We start from the raw sequence: 14,781 nt of genomic DNA, 5'->3' as shown, positions 1-14,781 counted from the left end.
AATTCCCAAATAAAAGAGCCCCAAAATTTAAATAGGGAAAAAAAAAAAAAAATAAAAATTTTTAAAAAAAAAAAAAAAAAAAAAAAAAAAAAACTCATCTTGCTTGCCAAAATTTGATTTAATGGGATTCTTTATATTTGTCTTTTTTTCCCCTAATATTTCAAGGACAACATTTACTGATGTGTTTTTGTTACTTTTACTTGTTCTTTCTAAAAAACAAATTACCTATATGAAATGAAACAAAAAACTATGAATTAAATAGTGCAAAGAAACCCAACTATTTGATGTAAACTTGTAATGAAATTATTCTCAATGCTAATGCTAATAATTGGGTAAACCTGGTATTTTTTAATGAAATGCCAAACAAATACAGCAGTTTCTACCTAAGACTTAAACCTATCAGTCAACTTTTACTGAATAAAACCGATTTTGGATTTAAAAATACGATAAAGCAATGAAGAACTTGTCGTTCTTTTTGTTTAGGTGCAACGCTTGGCAGACACTAACTGCGCTTTAATTTTTTATTTTAATTTCTTTATGGCAACTAATCACATTTTACAAGGTTGTGAAACCAAGTTTTTTCAACAAAGAGATGATGTGAATCTCGTGAAACCAGGTGTGGTTCACTTGTGACGGCCTTTAAAGTGGAAAAATTGAAAGAAATACTCTTGAAGGAGGTCTCCAACCTCCCTCAAGGTTTTCCGTGATATGAAATCCTTTTTTTGGTAGCAAAAAGTTCATTCATGTTGTTTCCACACGCTACTACCAACATGCCGGGTCCTTGACCCAAGACGCCTCAATCACTGCCAGAAACACAGCCGCGTTTCCAAAAGACACAGATGAAACTACTTGAAACTCTACCAGAACACATGAGTGTTGGCACCATCTGTACACATTTATAACAAAAACAAAAAACTATGTTTTTATATCCTCAGAAGACGGTTTAATAGACAGTCTCGGTTTAACTTACCAGGAGATTGTTAGGTACGGGTCTCTCCTTGGGGTTCTTTCGCATGCTGAGAAAAGAGAGAACAAGCGGAGAGTTTATCCAGTCATCATTCGCTGTATTGCAAAGTGCAAAAGAGCCGTTTTTGTTCTATTAATATATGTATACTTTCATTAATAAATTGATACATGAAAGGAGTCTTTCTACGAAATCCTTCATGCCACAGATGCTGAAAAAAGAAAGAATGAATAACCATACAACACAGGTAATTTATTCCACATAATTAGAGAATTTGTGTTTGTGTGTGTGTGCGTGTCCTCCATATTGTGTTTACTGTGATCCGTCAGAATGACCGACACGGGGGACTGTGTGCAGTTAGTCGTGAAACTGCTTTATGTATCATAATGAAAGGGCCATGACCGTCTAAGAATAGTCAGACAGTAGAGTACAAACGCTGCACCAAAGCTGGACGGAGCACCTGTGCAGAGAGGTGTCCTGTGTGAGCAAACACAGCCGCCACGGGGGACAAACAGCAGCTGCCGTGGTCTGCCGGCGAGCGCTGAGCACACACACTCATACACAGAGCATGCATGTGGTTTGGGAGTGCATGTAAATGTTTGCCTAACTGTAAAGGTTACAAGTGGCTAATGAATCAGAGGCAAAACAGGGTAAACACTGGATTTTGTCCTCGCGCATTAGAAAAGCAGCCACTGTCAAAGGGACAGCTTTCAATCCATTGCTAGCAGCCCCATATATTATGGCTCAAGCCAACTACGACACAATGAAATCACACACACACACACGGGGACATGCACTTTAATGCCATTAAACACTATAATACCCTTGATTCATTCAGGATCATTTGGCCCGTTCACAACAAATATGGCCTGCGGGATTTTGAACTGTTCAGTCTGACGCACTGGAGTCAGAGCCGTCGGTTTTTGTTGGTCACAAAAACGACACAAATGTAATATAAAATCACCCAAAACTTGGAGCACACAGAGTTGAAAGTGTTTTAAGTACAAATAATTTAAAAATATTGGTCGTCTGACTCACCACTGAGTGATGAAGTGAACAAACTTTTCACTGAACTGTCCAACGGGAAGAACTGGAGGGTCCTGCAGGAGGAAACAAACCCATTCATATAGAAAACAACAATTCATGTACAGAAAAAAAAAAATATTTTACTCTCACTTTCTGCTAGGTCAGAAATGTACACACACCAAGCTCAATAAGCCTTTAAGACATTTGGGAATGCTCACATGATGATGATGATGTCATGACTAAGCTGCTGCAGCACAACTGTGGATGTATTTAAAGACAACCCCTCAAACACACCACTTCCATGTGTGTAACTTCTTAGGGAGCCCGGGTTTTGGGCCTAAGGAGGGTCTATGGAGTGAACTTAGCTTAGATTAGGTTTAGGATCATATACTGCTAATGGTTAGGTTTAGGGTAAAGGTCAGCGCTGAGATTCATCTAAAAAATAAATGGAAGTCAATGCAAAGTCCGTGTGAAGACCGCTTCATTAGTTATTTTAGCTTGCCATAAAGTTCCAGTCTCCAGGTGTTACAGCTTACAGTTATTATCATCATCTAATATTAATGAAACATTGCTTTGAATTAAACATAGTTTCATTATGGGCACAATTGTGTATTTGTATAAAAAGCATTCTTCATAAAACTGAAATTTCTTTGACATCCACTTTCATTTAAAGATGGTAACTGTGACACTGTGGCCGATATGAAAGTCTCTGGGAGTAGACATTGTTAGACATCGTTACTCCTGCAATCGTAGGGTGCTGCACTTAATTTTAATCTTTCAATCCCCAAAATGTGTAGATCTATCCTGTGGTATTTCACGTGCCTTCATATATTGCAGACATAATCATGGTGGGCCGGCATGACCAAAAAATGTCAGGGCCATTTTCTGGTCCCAGTCGTGCGCTGGGTGAAGAGGAAATAAAGGAATCAGGATCTGAAGAGGCTTTTAGGTTTAAAATATAAGCAATCCATCAAATTTCACAGAAAGATGAAACCAGATAAAGAAACCAACATGACAAAAGCTGCTGTGAACCTCTTCAGGTCATTCAAATCAAGGCCACATTTCTGAAGGAAAGGTATTCATGTATGAGGTTTTTTTTTTTTTTTTTTTATATATTGTTGCTTTTAAAACATGGCAGTGTTTTGTTCCCCAGTTGATAAATGCAGAATGGGAACCAGCTTTGTAGGATATCTTCCTGTGTCAAATTACTGGAAAAAAAGATTGTGCAGCAATTAAACACACATTGGATGCACCCACTAAGATACATTCAAAATATAAAAATAAACTTGACTTTTCAAAAATGTGCTATAGCTGTAGCACATTTAAAAAGTATATATGAATCCATAGAAAGTTGGCAGACATAACATTGGATTACTGGTTGTTTTATCTACCTCTAAAATGCTCTATTATGCATGTCTGAATTAAAACCAACTAAAAACTGGGAGAAAAGGCCCACGACCTGAACCCTGTGCCCATCTTTTGACGTGTACTTTGTCAATGTTGGCTCTCTGAAGCATGTCATGCAAACCATCTGTGCAACCGTCGCTTTACCTCATTACTTCATTTTGTTCCATTTATTCTGCTCCTGTTCTTGTTCTGTGCTCTCAGCAGAACAGTAAAATAAAACAAATAGGGCTTTTTCTCGTATTTGCAGCTATCGTAGTCAATTCCAACAGAGAAAAAGAAGTGAAGCAAAGTTTTGTCTCCTCCATCTTTTAAGGTCTAATCAATTTTGAACTACTGCAACATAAAACAAGGTAATGTGGGCTTGAATAGAACTTAAATCAGATTTAAGAGGAAAAATCTGAAAAAGTTAGTTGGTAGGTGGATTATTTAGTAGATCCTAATTCCAGAGATCTGCACACAAAAAAAACAAAAAAACAAAACAAAACACTAATTGTTTATATATGTAGATATACACACACGAAACCTTAATATCTGAATTCAAAGCCAGTCGTTTATTCAAATGCCAAAAATTAGACCTCTTTACAAGCACAACCCTGCTGTGCCAGTAAAAACACCTCTGGGCTGTGTTCGCCATTCCTTAATGCTCTGATCGGCAGCCTCCCGCAAAGCATGATGCATGAACCCATTTAAATTAACAAAGGAACGGCTCCCTCATAATCTCACTGCACTTCACAGTCGCGTCACCGCTTGGATGAACAATATATCATAGCGCATACACAAAACCTGCACCCACAAACAAATGCCCTTGAGCACCACACAGTACAAGCCCGACTGTAGATGGTGAAACCCCGGACAGGCATTACAGTCTGCATGCACACTCAAAATTAAACCCGGAGTATGTTCAAAGAGTTGACCAAGCAAGTAAACGCATCCTTTGTGCAGATTAAACCTCCGTCCACACTCCTCGCATATCTGCAAGCACCTTAATGCACCTTTTTTTTTTTTCGCAGAAACAAACACACTATGCATTTATTCATGTTTCCAGCTGAGCGCAACACTGCTGCAGCTTTGATGTGGCAGCAGGCGATGGCACAAAAGACAAGCAGGCTGATGAAAGTGACTGGTCTGTTTAAATTATTCCTCTGCTTGTCAATTTGCTCCACTGTAAGACGGCGCGTTCGCGTGCGTGCGTGCTACGAGGGTACGAGTAAATATACATGTCATTGCCATGAAGCAATTATTAGGCAAAATTAGATCAGTAATTACAGGCTTGAGAATAAAGTGGGAGTTCTTTATTAGCGAAGCCGCTTGCTATTCAACAAACAGAGGAGAGCCGGCACATTAATGAGAGAGGACAGCGGACAGATGGAGCGAACGACTGCAGAGAACTTCCAATTTAAGACCTTGGCTCAGCGGCGCGAGCGTTTTTCTCAGGGACACACTAAAACAATCTAAGTGAAGAGTAACTACATTAACGTCAATTAAACATACATGCGGTCTTAAACGAGCCCCATTCTCTGTGTCATAAAGGTTAATAAAGCAGCAATTATTTGCTATGTAATAACAGTTTATTTGCTTTCCTCTGGTCTGTCTACCATCTTTATCAGTGTTTTTCAAGGCCTTTAATACAAGACAATGTTGAAAAGTGTAGCAAAATTACAATAAAGTCTGCTGGCAGGTTCGTTTGGTTTGTTTAACACAGTGCAGTGTGAAAAATAACCGTACTAGCTGAAAATGTAACAATTGTTGTAATTTTGGTCCCCAATCGAACAGAATCTACCGGACAACCAGGTGTGAAAACACCCCAAGATGTCATCTTCATAATATTTTAGATGTAATTGAAACAAAAAATCCCTCTAAGAAACTTTTAGATAAAACACTGACATCTCTGACTCATTCTATTGAGAGAAATAATAAAAATATGATGATTCTAATATCGTTCAGTGGTTTCTTTAAAAATATTGAGGCATTTCTTGTAATAGAAATAATATGAAGAGTTTTTTTATAAAAGTTTCTATCTTTCACTAATTCAGTCAAAGGTAGAGTCGCACCCAGTTCATTTCAGACCAGCCAATAACAGCTTCATCTTTCCTCTGAATCACTGGTTCCGATTTTTCTTTGCCTGTAATTCAGATTCAGCCATTAAAAGTAACAAACAATAAGTACAAAAGAAAAACACGCTGCAGGCTGTTTGATGGAGGTAGTAGAATAAAGTCAGTAGAAAATTAAGACATTACAAAAATAAAAACCTATTTATATTTCAAAGCTTATGTCCCTGATCTTTGTTGAACTTTTACTAAACACAAAAGCAAGTTTAGTTTTATGATTGATGCATTATAAGGTAAAATGCATAATCAAAACAGGATTTCTTTCAACTCCTAGCAAGTCTTTTATTTCTAAGCCTGCAAAGAAATTCAAAACATGAAATTAAACATATCTGAGGAGCTCGAACTTTAGCTTTTATTATAATTAATGACTACCTCATTCAGCAAAAAGCATATCTTAACAACGATACTGTAAATTTTAGCTCTTGGGATTTCTTCACCAGTAAACTTTCATTTCATTTTCCCAACAAAAATATGGGAAATAAACAGATTTTTTGTTTTCTGCTTGCTTTGATAACAAAACCTACATTTCTGCTGCCATGTGTCAAATGTCCAAATTTGTTAGGTTTCTACTTAATATTCAACACACAAATAAACCCAGTAGGGCTCTCCCAGCATCCGCACTCTAGTTGTGCCTCAACGATTACCAATGTACTTCAGCTAAATAGTTAATTAGTCAGGATACACATTCTCTCAAAGTGACTTCCATCTTTCTAGACAGCGCTTATCCTATTGTCTCCTCCTTGAAGGCACCAAATTAGCAGGGACAGTAAGGCTCTGCTGCTCCGGCAGGGACAACACAGCGCTTTCTCTCCCTTCAAGGGGAGACAGCAAAGGGCACGGGAAAAATAGTTTGAGTGATCGCTACGTCTAGCTGACTAATGAACAGTTCAGCCCAGGTCAATCCATTACAACCAAAAGCATTTAATTATTAATTACGGCCAATCCATAGGCAGTTAAGGACAAGTGACACTGTATGTTTAATGTGCAATATGGCTGGTGATGGGGGCAGTGGGTGGCTGTTGTTGTTGAGGCATTTTGGCTATTAGTGAATGTCAGCAAAAAGCGCTGGGGAAAAAAAAAATGAAGAAAATGTGATTGCTGGTTCTGATGAGGGGCAGTGCGCGCTCACATACAGTATTCATGAGGACGACAGCATGGCAATAAATCAAAGAACAAACATGCTTAGGTGGGTTTACCCTGTGTGTTAGTCTGGCACAAAAAAGTGACATTTTAGATTTAATTGGTAACAGAAGCCTATTCTCAAGAGGATGAGTAGCTGATCCAACACTTGTTAGGATTTCTGCATATTTTCATATACAAATTCAACTAAAGAGTTCATAATCAAACACAAAAGTTCACAATTCATTTACTGAATCAATATGGAAGCAAAAGAGGAAAGAAGGAAAGTTCGATGGATGGATAAACTAGCGAATACAGTTGGACAAACAGGACTGAAAACATTTCCCAGCTCTGGATAAATTTCAAGGCCTCATCTTGTGGCATGTGACATCTACGCAAAACATAATGTCTTCTTTCAAAATCGCCGCATATTTTATTTACGATTTTGCTTAGTCTTATATTCCCATGTACTCCTGATTTCAAACAGGTTTTCTCAGAAACAAGAACGCAACCTCCACCTACAAGACAGCCATTACCTTTTTACATAACAGAGGCAGGGAAAAAAAAAAAAAAATCCTGCTACGACATAATTCTGGCTCTTGTAGTCCACAGAATTCAGAACTGTGTTTTTGTGCGGCTGTCACTCGTGACGAGTCCAGGCTCTACTACAGTAATGTGCATACGTCTGTTGCCGGAGGCTGTTGCATAGGGTGAAGGGTTGAGTGAATGGGGAGCAAAGCCGCCTGAGTGGTTTGCTTCATTAGGAAACAAAATATAAGCTTTCCGGGCCATTAGGACTGACTTTAGATGCAGAAGCACATAAGAAGGCGACTCACCTCATCAACGATGCATTGCAGTAACTGGAGAGGCTGACGAGGAGAAGCAGAAGGAGTCGGGGGGGGGGGAGAGAAACGTTAGCCTACATGGAATTTCTTGGCAATAGGGGAAATCAGTTGTGTGATAAAAAAAAAAAAAAGTACTAAGATTAATCACATGCAGCAAGCTCAGGCAAAGCAGGGTTTTTATTATTCCATTATAGCACCTAATGTAATACCAGCAGTTTAGGCATAATCTAATAATTTGCTGCAAAAATCCAATCTGAGTGAGTTTTTTTTTTAAATGAGAGAGTCAACCAAGAGTGACAGACTATATGCAGAGAAGGAGACCTCTGGCTTCTTGCATCCTATTCCACAGCAATAAAACTTACCATTAGAGATCCTTGGTTTTTCTGAATCTGTAGGGCAAGACAGAAGAAAGAAAAAAAAAAAGAAAAGAGATGAGGCAATATGTAATTAGTGTGTCATAATCAAGACGATGCACTTGGAAACATTATGATCACCAGGAGAAAATTATTGCTTTCCTGTTGGCAATTTGTGAGTACGTACTAACACCATTTACATAATGAAAACACACAAATGTTAATGGTCTGGCTCTCATTTGTGGGGAATGGGGGTAAAAGATCCACTAATGCTAATTTTCTGAGCATTTCTTTATTCCTGCCCTCCAGGTTATCTGGATGTGCTGCGATGTAGAATAACTGTGAAACAGCGTTGGAGGAGATTTACAGCGGGCCACGCTGAATGTCTGCTTTACAGGTATAATGGTGCGTTTTAAGCGACTACTAAAGGGAGGGAAGTATTGCTTGTATGGGGAAGAAATGTGAGGAGCAGGTCCTTAAAAGTGAGGAAAATAACATTTTGTAAAAGATTTAGGCTAGTTCTGGAAAGACGTTGGTAAAAAAAAAAACATACACACACGCACAGCTATGATGGAAAAAAAAGCATAATGTTCTTAAAAATGTATGAAGTAGAAAAGGGGCTTTTGATTTGAAAAATGTAGACATGCCATTTTAACTTAAAATGCATGAAATGGCAGTGGAGCTAAGCAAAGCATTAAGTCTTCCCATTCAAAACCCCTCCAGGGATGAATTCACTACAACAACTTGTTTTCATTTCTAAAAACCTTAAATTTATACATTCATCACTCAGAATAAATGATACAAGGCTTAAAACCTGGGCTCAGCTGAACAGATTGCTCATTTCTCCACGTCTTTTGACAGTGCATTAGAGCACTTATTGATTCACTCAATTAAATACAGGTTTTCGCACTCTGTAAATACCAAGAGACTCCTAAACTGCCTCTATATCCAGTTTTGCCTGATTCAGACACATTAAAAGCAACTATGGAAAACTAATTTGTTCTGAAATAATTACTAAAACAGAACTGCGAGCTGCTCCAGGGCTTGAAATTGGATAGAGGGAGGCTAACTTATTTAAAACATAATTGAGGACCTATTGCACTTCTACATAGCAGCGCGGCAACATTTCAAAAAGAAGAATTCAACATGTTTGTGTGTTTATATAAGTCATTAGGTGAATGTTCATCCTGAGGGTAAACAATGCCTGATATGATAATCAAACTGGGGAAAAAAAAAAAAAAAGATCTTCTGGCTTTCTTCTCTATAATGTCACATCCAAGAAGACGGCACCGTGTATGAGGATGTATTTACTTCTGTGTATGTGTGTGTTTGTGACACAACATGATGAATGCCTCTGTGGAAATCATCAGCTTTCCGTCTCTGCTGAGCTTATGAAGTTTCGCTTTTCGCTTTCTTGGAAATATCGCAGAGAGCTCAGCGTGAAGCCAGAAGTCAAAAAATCAATATTCAAATGCATAACTCTTTTTTTTTTTTTTGCCTGCTCAATGTAACTTCATGAAATATATCAGATTGTGAGTTCATACTTTATATATATATATATATATATATATATATATATATATATATATATAATATTTAAAAGTGTGCATGTTTTGACAATGTAATGAGATCATAACGAGAGACAATATTGCATAAAGATTAGATGTGCAACCCTGAACTACAGCTTTCATTACCATGAAACCAATACACCTCAAACTTTCCCACATTCATTTTACAACCACATACTTTCATGTAAGGAGGTTAAAATGATAGACAAAAAAAAGTAGTGCATAATTGAAAGAGAAAGGAAACAGCAGTGATCCACAGTTTATGTGGGAGAAACTATAGAGAAGATGATAATTAGTAATGCCCTCCTCCAATCTATCCTCGCTCAAGTAAAAAATAAGTAGTACCGTCGGAACAAACCAAGAAGAAGGTAGTCTGGTCGGATGACACCAAAATTAGACTGTATTACTTGTTAGTGTAGAAAAAAACACTGCATTTCACCCTGAACAGACCATGTGCAACATGTCACCATCATTTAATGCGATTAGTCCTGAGATGGTGATTCACCTTCAATCAAACTTACACTCAGAGGTAAGTAATAGGGTATTTAGGAGACATATTCATGAGGTCGAACGGTCCACACAAAGTCAGATCTAAATCTAACTTAGATTGTCTGGCTATAGTCCAAACTAATTTTCATAGATGCTATGTGTCCAATCTTTAATTTGGAAATAACATATATTTTCCTTACACTTTTACAGTTACGCAATACTGTTGTTCCATCACTTACAGTACAATTAAAAAAATGCAGATGTTTGTGGTTCCACCATGACAGAACGTAAAAAATGTTTTAATAATAAATAATGAATACGATGAAAAAGTCTGGATTTCTTTACATAACTGTCTGCGCTTTCGCTTGTGCAAGTTAATCCCCAATATTAACTCTTTGAAAAAGGGTAATATTATTGTCAGTATCTGTAATCATGTAGGGTGCTGACAAACACACACAGAACTTTGTTTACAACTATCCAGTGAGTAAAAAGAAGAAATATAAACTATAATGTTTCTATTTGTGCTGAGGGGGAAAAAGTAACAGAGGGAAAGTGTCTGTAGTCTTTGATAGATGCAGTGATGTGTAATGAAAAAAACAACAACCAAAAAACAAAAAAACTCAGAATGATATTTCATCCGGGAATCTATTCAAATATGAGAAATATGACAAAAATGAAGCGAAACAAAACAATAGAGCAAACCAAAACGACAACAAATCAATCAGAAGCAATAGTGCTGGCGGCTGTATACACATCACATCATCAGGTCTGGTGTCTTCAAAGACTTTCAGAGCGAGCCGTGCAAAACTCCATTAACTCCTGACAAAGAACGCAAATGAATCCCAACATGTGGTGAAGTGGAATTAAAGAGACCATCTCTAATCATAGCAAACATGAGGTGATGACTCCACTCTGCATGTATACATGCACACACACAAAAGGATGAATGAGCGCCAGCTGAACAAAAAGCTGCAAATAAAAGCAAATAGAAAACAAGCAGACATCCTCAGAATTTTACAGTATGAATGACACATCCCAAACACAATATTGGCTTTCTTTGGGAGTGCAATTTACGAATGCCTGCAAGCCAAACGTAACTCTTCCAGTATCCTTGGCAACTTTAAGGCTGAAATTCGTGTGTCACAGATTCACTCGCGATCTTAACCAACTTCCTTGGTCTGTGCTGAAATGTTTTCTTTGAAGTATAGCGGGGAGAGGGGGTTTGCACAAACAGCTGTGCCAGCATCTGAAAAAAAAATGACAGGTTAGGCCCGAGGACTTTGGCTGGCTGCGCTTGACGAGCTGGATCCGATCATTCTCGCCACATAGCTCTGCCACAGCCTGCAGGTGAACTGTCTAGAGTGCCATATGGAGTTAGGGGAAAATTAAGACCGAAATAAGGAAACTGTTGGACACGCGGGAGCATAAACAACTGACAGATATTCCAAATATTCTGTGCAATCCCTCAAAATCATTAGGTGAGGAAGGAACTACATAAGAATGATAAGATTACTGTAAATTAGGGAACCTCTAACCAAAACTAGAACAGCTCCAGACTAAGTTCGCAAACACAAACTCTCCATATATTGACTTGCAGATGTGTATGTGTTCTATTGCTGCATAGAAATATGAATTTTCTTCCCTTTCACAATGACTCATTTTGAGAATGAACATTAGAAACAGCAATATCTACCGGAATCAGACTCACTGATCATGGAAAAGTTTTTGGACTTCAAGTCACACTCATGTATAAGTTACAAGTATCTAGAAATTGTCAAACTTGATTTGGTGACATGTTGTGTTCAGCTGCTTTTCATCAAACTCACAGAAACTGTCAACTTTGGATTGGAAGTCTGCTGGGAGTTTTTGATGCACTGACGTCCATGCACTAAATCAGCGCGGCCAGTGATGGCTGATTTCTGTCGGTAAAGTGCGCAGCACAGCAGAGACACATGAGGTGTAAATCCAAGGTGATGGATGGGCAGTTCCATTGCACAAAGACGTAACACCAAGAAGATAGAAGGGCTGTGTGAAAAGTAAAGTTTTTTATTCTTCTAGTGAACTAGCAGGTTCTGGAGACGCAACTGCACCATTCACAAGCCTTTTATGACTCAAATGAAACCATTTCTCAAGTGTCATGGTTTGGGCCTGCATGACTGCTGCTGGCTGTGGGGATCTACAGTTCACTGACGGAACCGTGAGTGCCAACATGTACTGTGACATACTTAAGCAGAGCATTCATTTCAGTGCTCCAGTCCACTGCAGTATTCAAATGCGATGATGACCTCAAACACACTTCTAAGATAACCACTGCCTTGTCAAAGGTGCTGGCCTGGCCAAGCATGTCTCCAGATCTGAACCCTTTTGAGGATCTGTGAGGCATCCTCAAGCAGAAAATGATGTCCTGGAGGAGTGAAAGAGGATTCTAGTGGCAATCCGTGAAGATCTACTGAACTTCAAGATTAAGAGAGTTAAGGCAGAGCTTGAAAATAATGGTGGCCACACAAAATGATGACACTTTAAGCATGATTTGGACTTTCTGACTTAGGGGTGTACTCATTTTTGCTGCCAGCAGTTTAGGCACAAATAGGTATGTGTGGGTCTTGTCCCATGAAAAGATATAATAAAATATTTACAAAAATATGTGACGTGTACTCACTTTCGTGACATGCTGTATTTTAGCTTACCTAGCCAAGAAATAAAGGAGATGCACACCTCTCTATAATTGCAGATACCCTTGGTATAGATGTGACCAAAAAAATGAAGAAATAAATGGCTTATAGAGAATTGGTGATCCCTTCATTCATTCCCTCACAGTTAAATTTTACCATATAATCCAAATAAATCCAACAACGTCCTTGGTATTCTGTCAAGACTGGAAAAAAAATAAATAAAATAAATAAAAAAAATATATATATATTTTGGACTTCAAGTCCCACTCATATATATATATATATATATATATATATATATATATATATATATATATATATATATATATATATATATATATATATTTTTTTTTTTCAAAAATCTAATATCCTTACAATAAAGTCAAGGTCTCTTTACCTCATTGTAAAGAGATTGATTTTCACACAATACATCCTGAACATAAATCCGCCTCTTTAGATTCTTAGCAGGAGAGCAGCCAGCAGGTATCCTGAGGTGACCAGATTCAGATTGCTCAGGGACGGATTAGCAAGTTAAAGCCAACTTAAAGTACTAATTAAGACTTGATGGGATTGGGAAGTCACTTCTGTAGTCAGCAATTACATTTGAGGAGGATTTTAATTTACTGTAATAAGGAGGAGGGAACGGGCCCAGACAACAGCCTCATACACTGAAAGCTGTATCTAAACAACAAATATTTATCAGTATAAACAGGAACGGAAAATTCCTAGGATTATTAGTATGTCAGTGTCAGTCAGGAGCAATCTGCAGAACCTCCACCCAAAGAATAATCAAAGGAATGTGTTGGGGGTGGGGGGTAAATCAACCTAGATTAGAAATATCATGATCTCACAGTATTTACACACACATTTCAAACTATATTAATTGATAAAATCATCCCTTTAAAGAAACACAGAAAAGCAACAACTCATCCTACTGCTGTTGGAATTACATAAAATATTGACCAGTGCTGTTGTTATATGTTAAACTGTAACATTCATGCTTAATTTGATTTTAACACAGACTCTAACAGGAAGTCTAGAAGAAAGCGTAGCCAGAAAATTGAAACAAAAAGCTGTCAAACTTCATAGTATTGTTCCCATGTTTTTGAGCAGAATATCAATTCATGTCCATCGGCTGTTTATAAAACACCTCAAGAAATACAAGCTGGTTATTAATTAGGCTATCTGCCGGGGTGAAGCCTGCTGTCGGCAGCTTAAATTCACTAGCGTGCTTTAAGTGTGTCCAGTCCAGTCATGAAAATCACCATCCATCACTCTTATTTAGTAGCTTTAAAATTGTGTTAACTAAATAAGAGTGATTAAGATGTTACTGTCTTAGAGAGAAGTTTTGAAACCATTGCTTTTAATCGTGCATAATGCCCAACTACATTTTAAGATACTGCTATTTATCTGTCAAGTACAGTTCATACTTATAAATGCAATACAAACACAAAATTAAAAACGACTTACTTGAGGGTACGGGAACATGCCAAGAGCCAACTGTGAGAAGAAGAACAATAATTACTAATAAAAGAGATCTAAAAACATCAAAAAACAAATTACAAAAACACTTCATGCAATTTCTATTTTCCTATGTGTGAAAAATCCCAACAGTGGAAAAAATGAATAACATCAAAATTATATAGCTCTTTATTAGGACACTCAAAAACACACATTCATAACAACTGGGCTGAATGTTGTGGCAAACATTGGCTATAATCTTTACATGGGAGCGTATGCTCCGGTATGTAACTTAATTGTACAACATTAAGCTTTAGATTAAACTGTATATTTAAATTTTATGCGCTCAAACAGCATTGTATTCCCACTTCTTGTATTCAGAAATGGACAGAGTGAGAGAACGTGGGTGCTGAAGCAAATGTACTAGCGGAGACTTCCAGCCTTCAAAGTAAGCTTAGTGCCCACCTGCTGGTAATACTTCTCGGTCAAACAACGTCAGCTATTACTTAATAACCTCCATGCAATCTCCCCCCTACCCTCCCCCCCCCCTCACCGGAACAACATAGACTAGCTGTTCTCAACGTGGGCGGTACCGCCCCCCCGGGGGGTGTTCAGAGGATGGCAGGGGGCGCTGGCGGAAATTTTTACAAAAAGGGGGGCGGTGAGATTCCTTTGGGGAGCGTTTAGTCGAAGGTAAACTTTACACCTTATATGCACAACAATACCAGGTTAGACTTTGAGCAACTTTCTAAAACTGTATTGTGTAACA

At 38.0% G+C, this 14,781-nt stretch overlaps 1 protein-coding gene across 1 annotated transcript in view; it reads right to left on the bottom strand.

Annotated features, from left to right (window-relative positions):
* Nucleotides 1-936: 936 nt before the first annotated feature.
* The window catches only part of map2k5 (mitogen-activated protein kinase kinase 5), a 44,808-nt gene continuing 30,963 nt past the window's right edge, over nt 937-14,781 (bottom strand). The window contains exons 17-21 of the mRNA XM_015052489.1: nt 14,022-14,051; nt 7,832-7,858; nt 7,461-7,493; nt 2,003-2,064; nt 937-1,016 (exon numbers count right to left, since the gene is read on the bottom strand). Coding sequence (XP_014907975.1) covers nt 962-1,016; nt 2,003-2,064; nt 7,461-7,493; nt 7,832-7,858; nt 14,022-14,051 — 207 coding nt within the window. The 3' untranslated portion in view covers nt 937-961. The remainder of the gene's footprint in view (nt 1,017-2,002; nt 2,065-7,460; nt 7,494-7,831; nt 7,859-14,021; nt 14,052-14,781) is intronic.

Source organism: Poecilia latipinna, unplaced genomic scaffold, assembly GCF_001443285.1.
Source record: "Poecilia latipinna isolate Pla-1442-1.1 unplaced genomic scaffold, P_latipinna-1.0 Scaffold1113, whole genome shotgun sequence".
NCBI classification, from domain to species: domain Eukaryota; kingdom Metazoa; phylum Chordata; class Actinopteri; order Cyprinodontiformes; family Poeciliidae; genus Poecilia; species Poecilia latipinna.
Note: the sequence above shows the minus strand (reverse complement) of the source record. Positions and strands in the feature narration are given on the sequence as shown.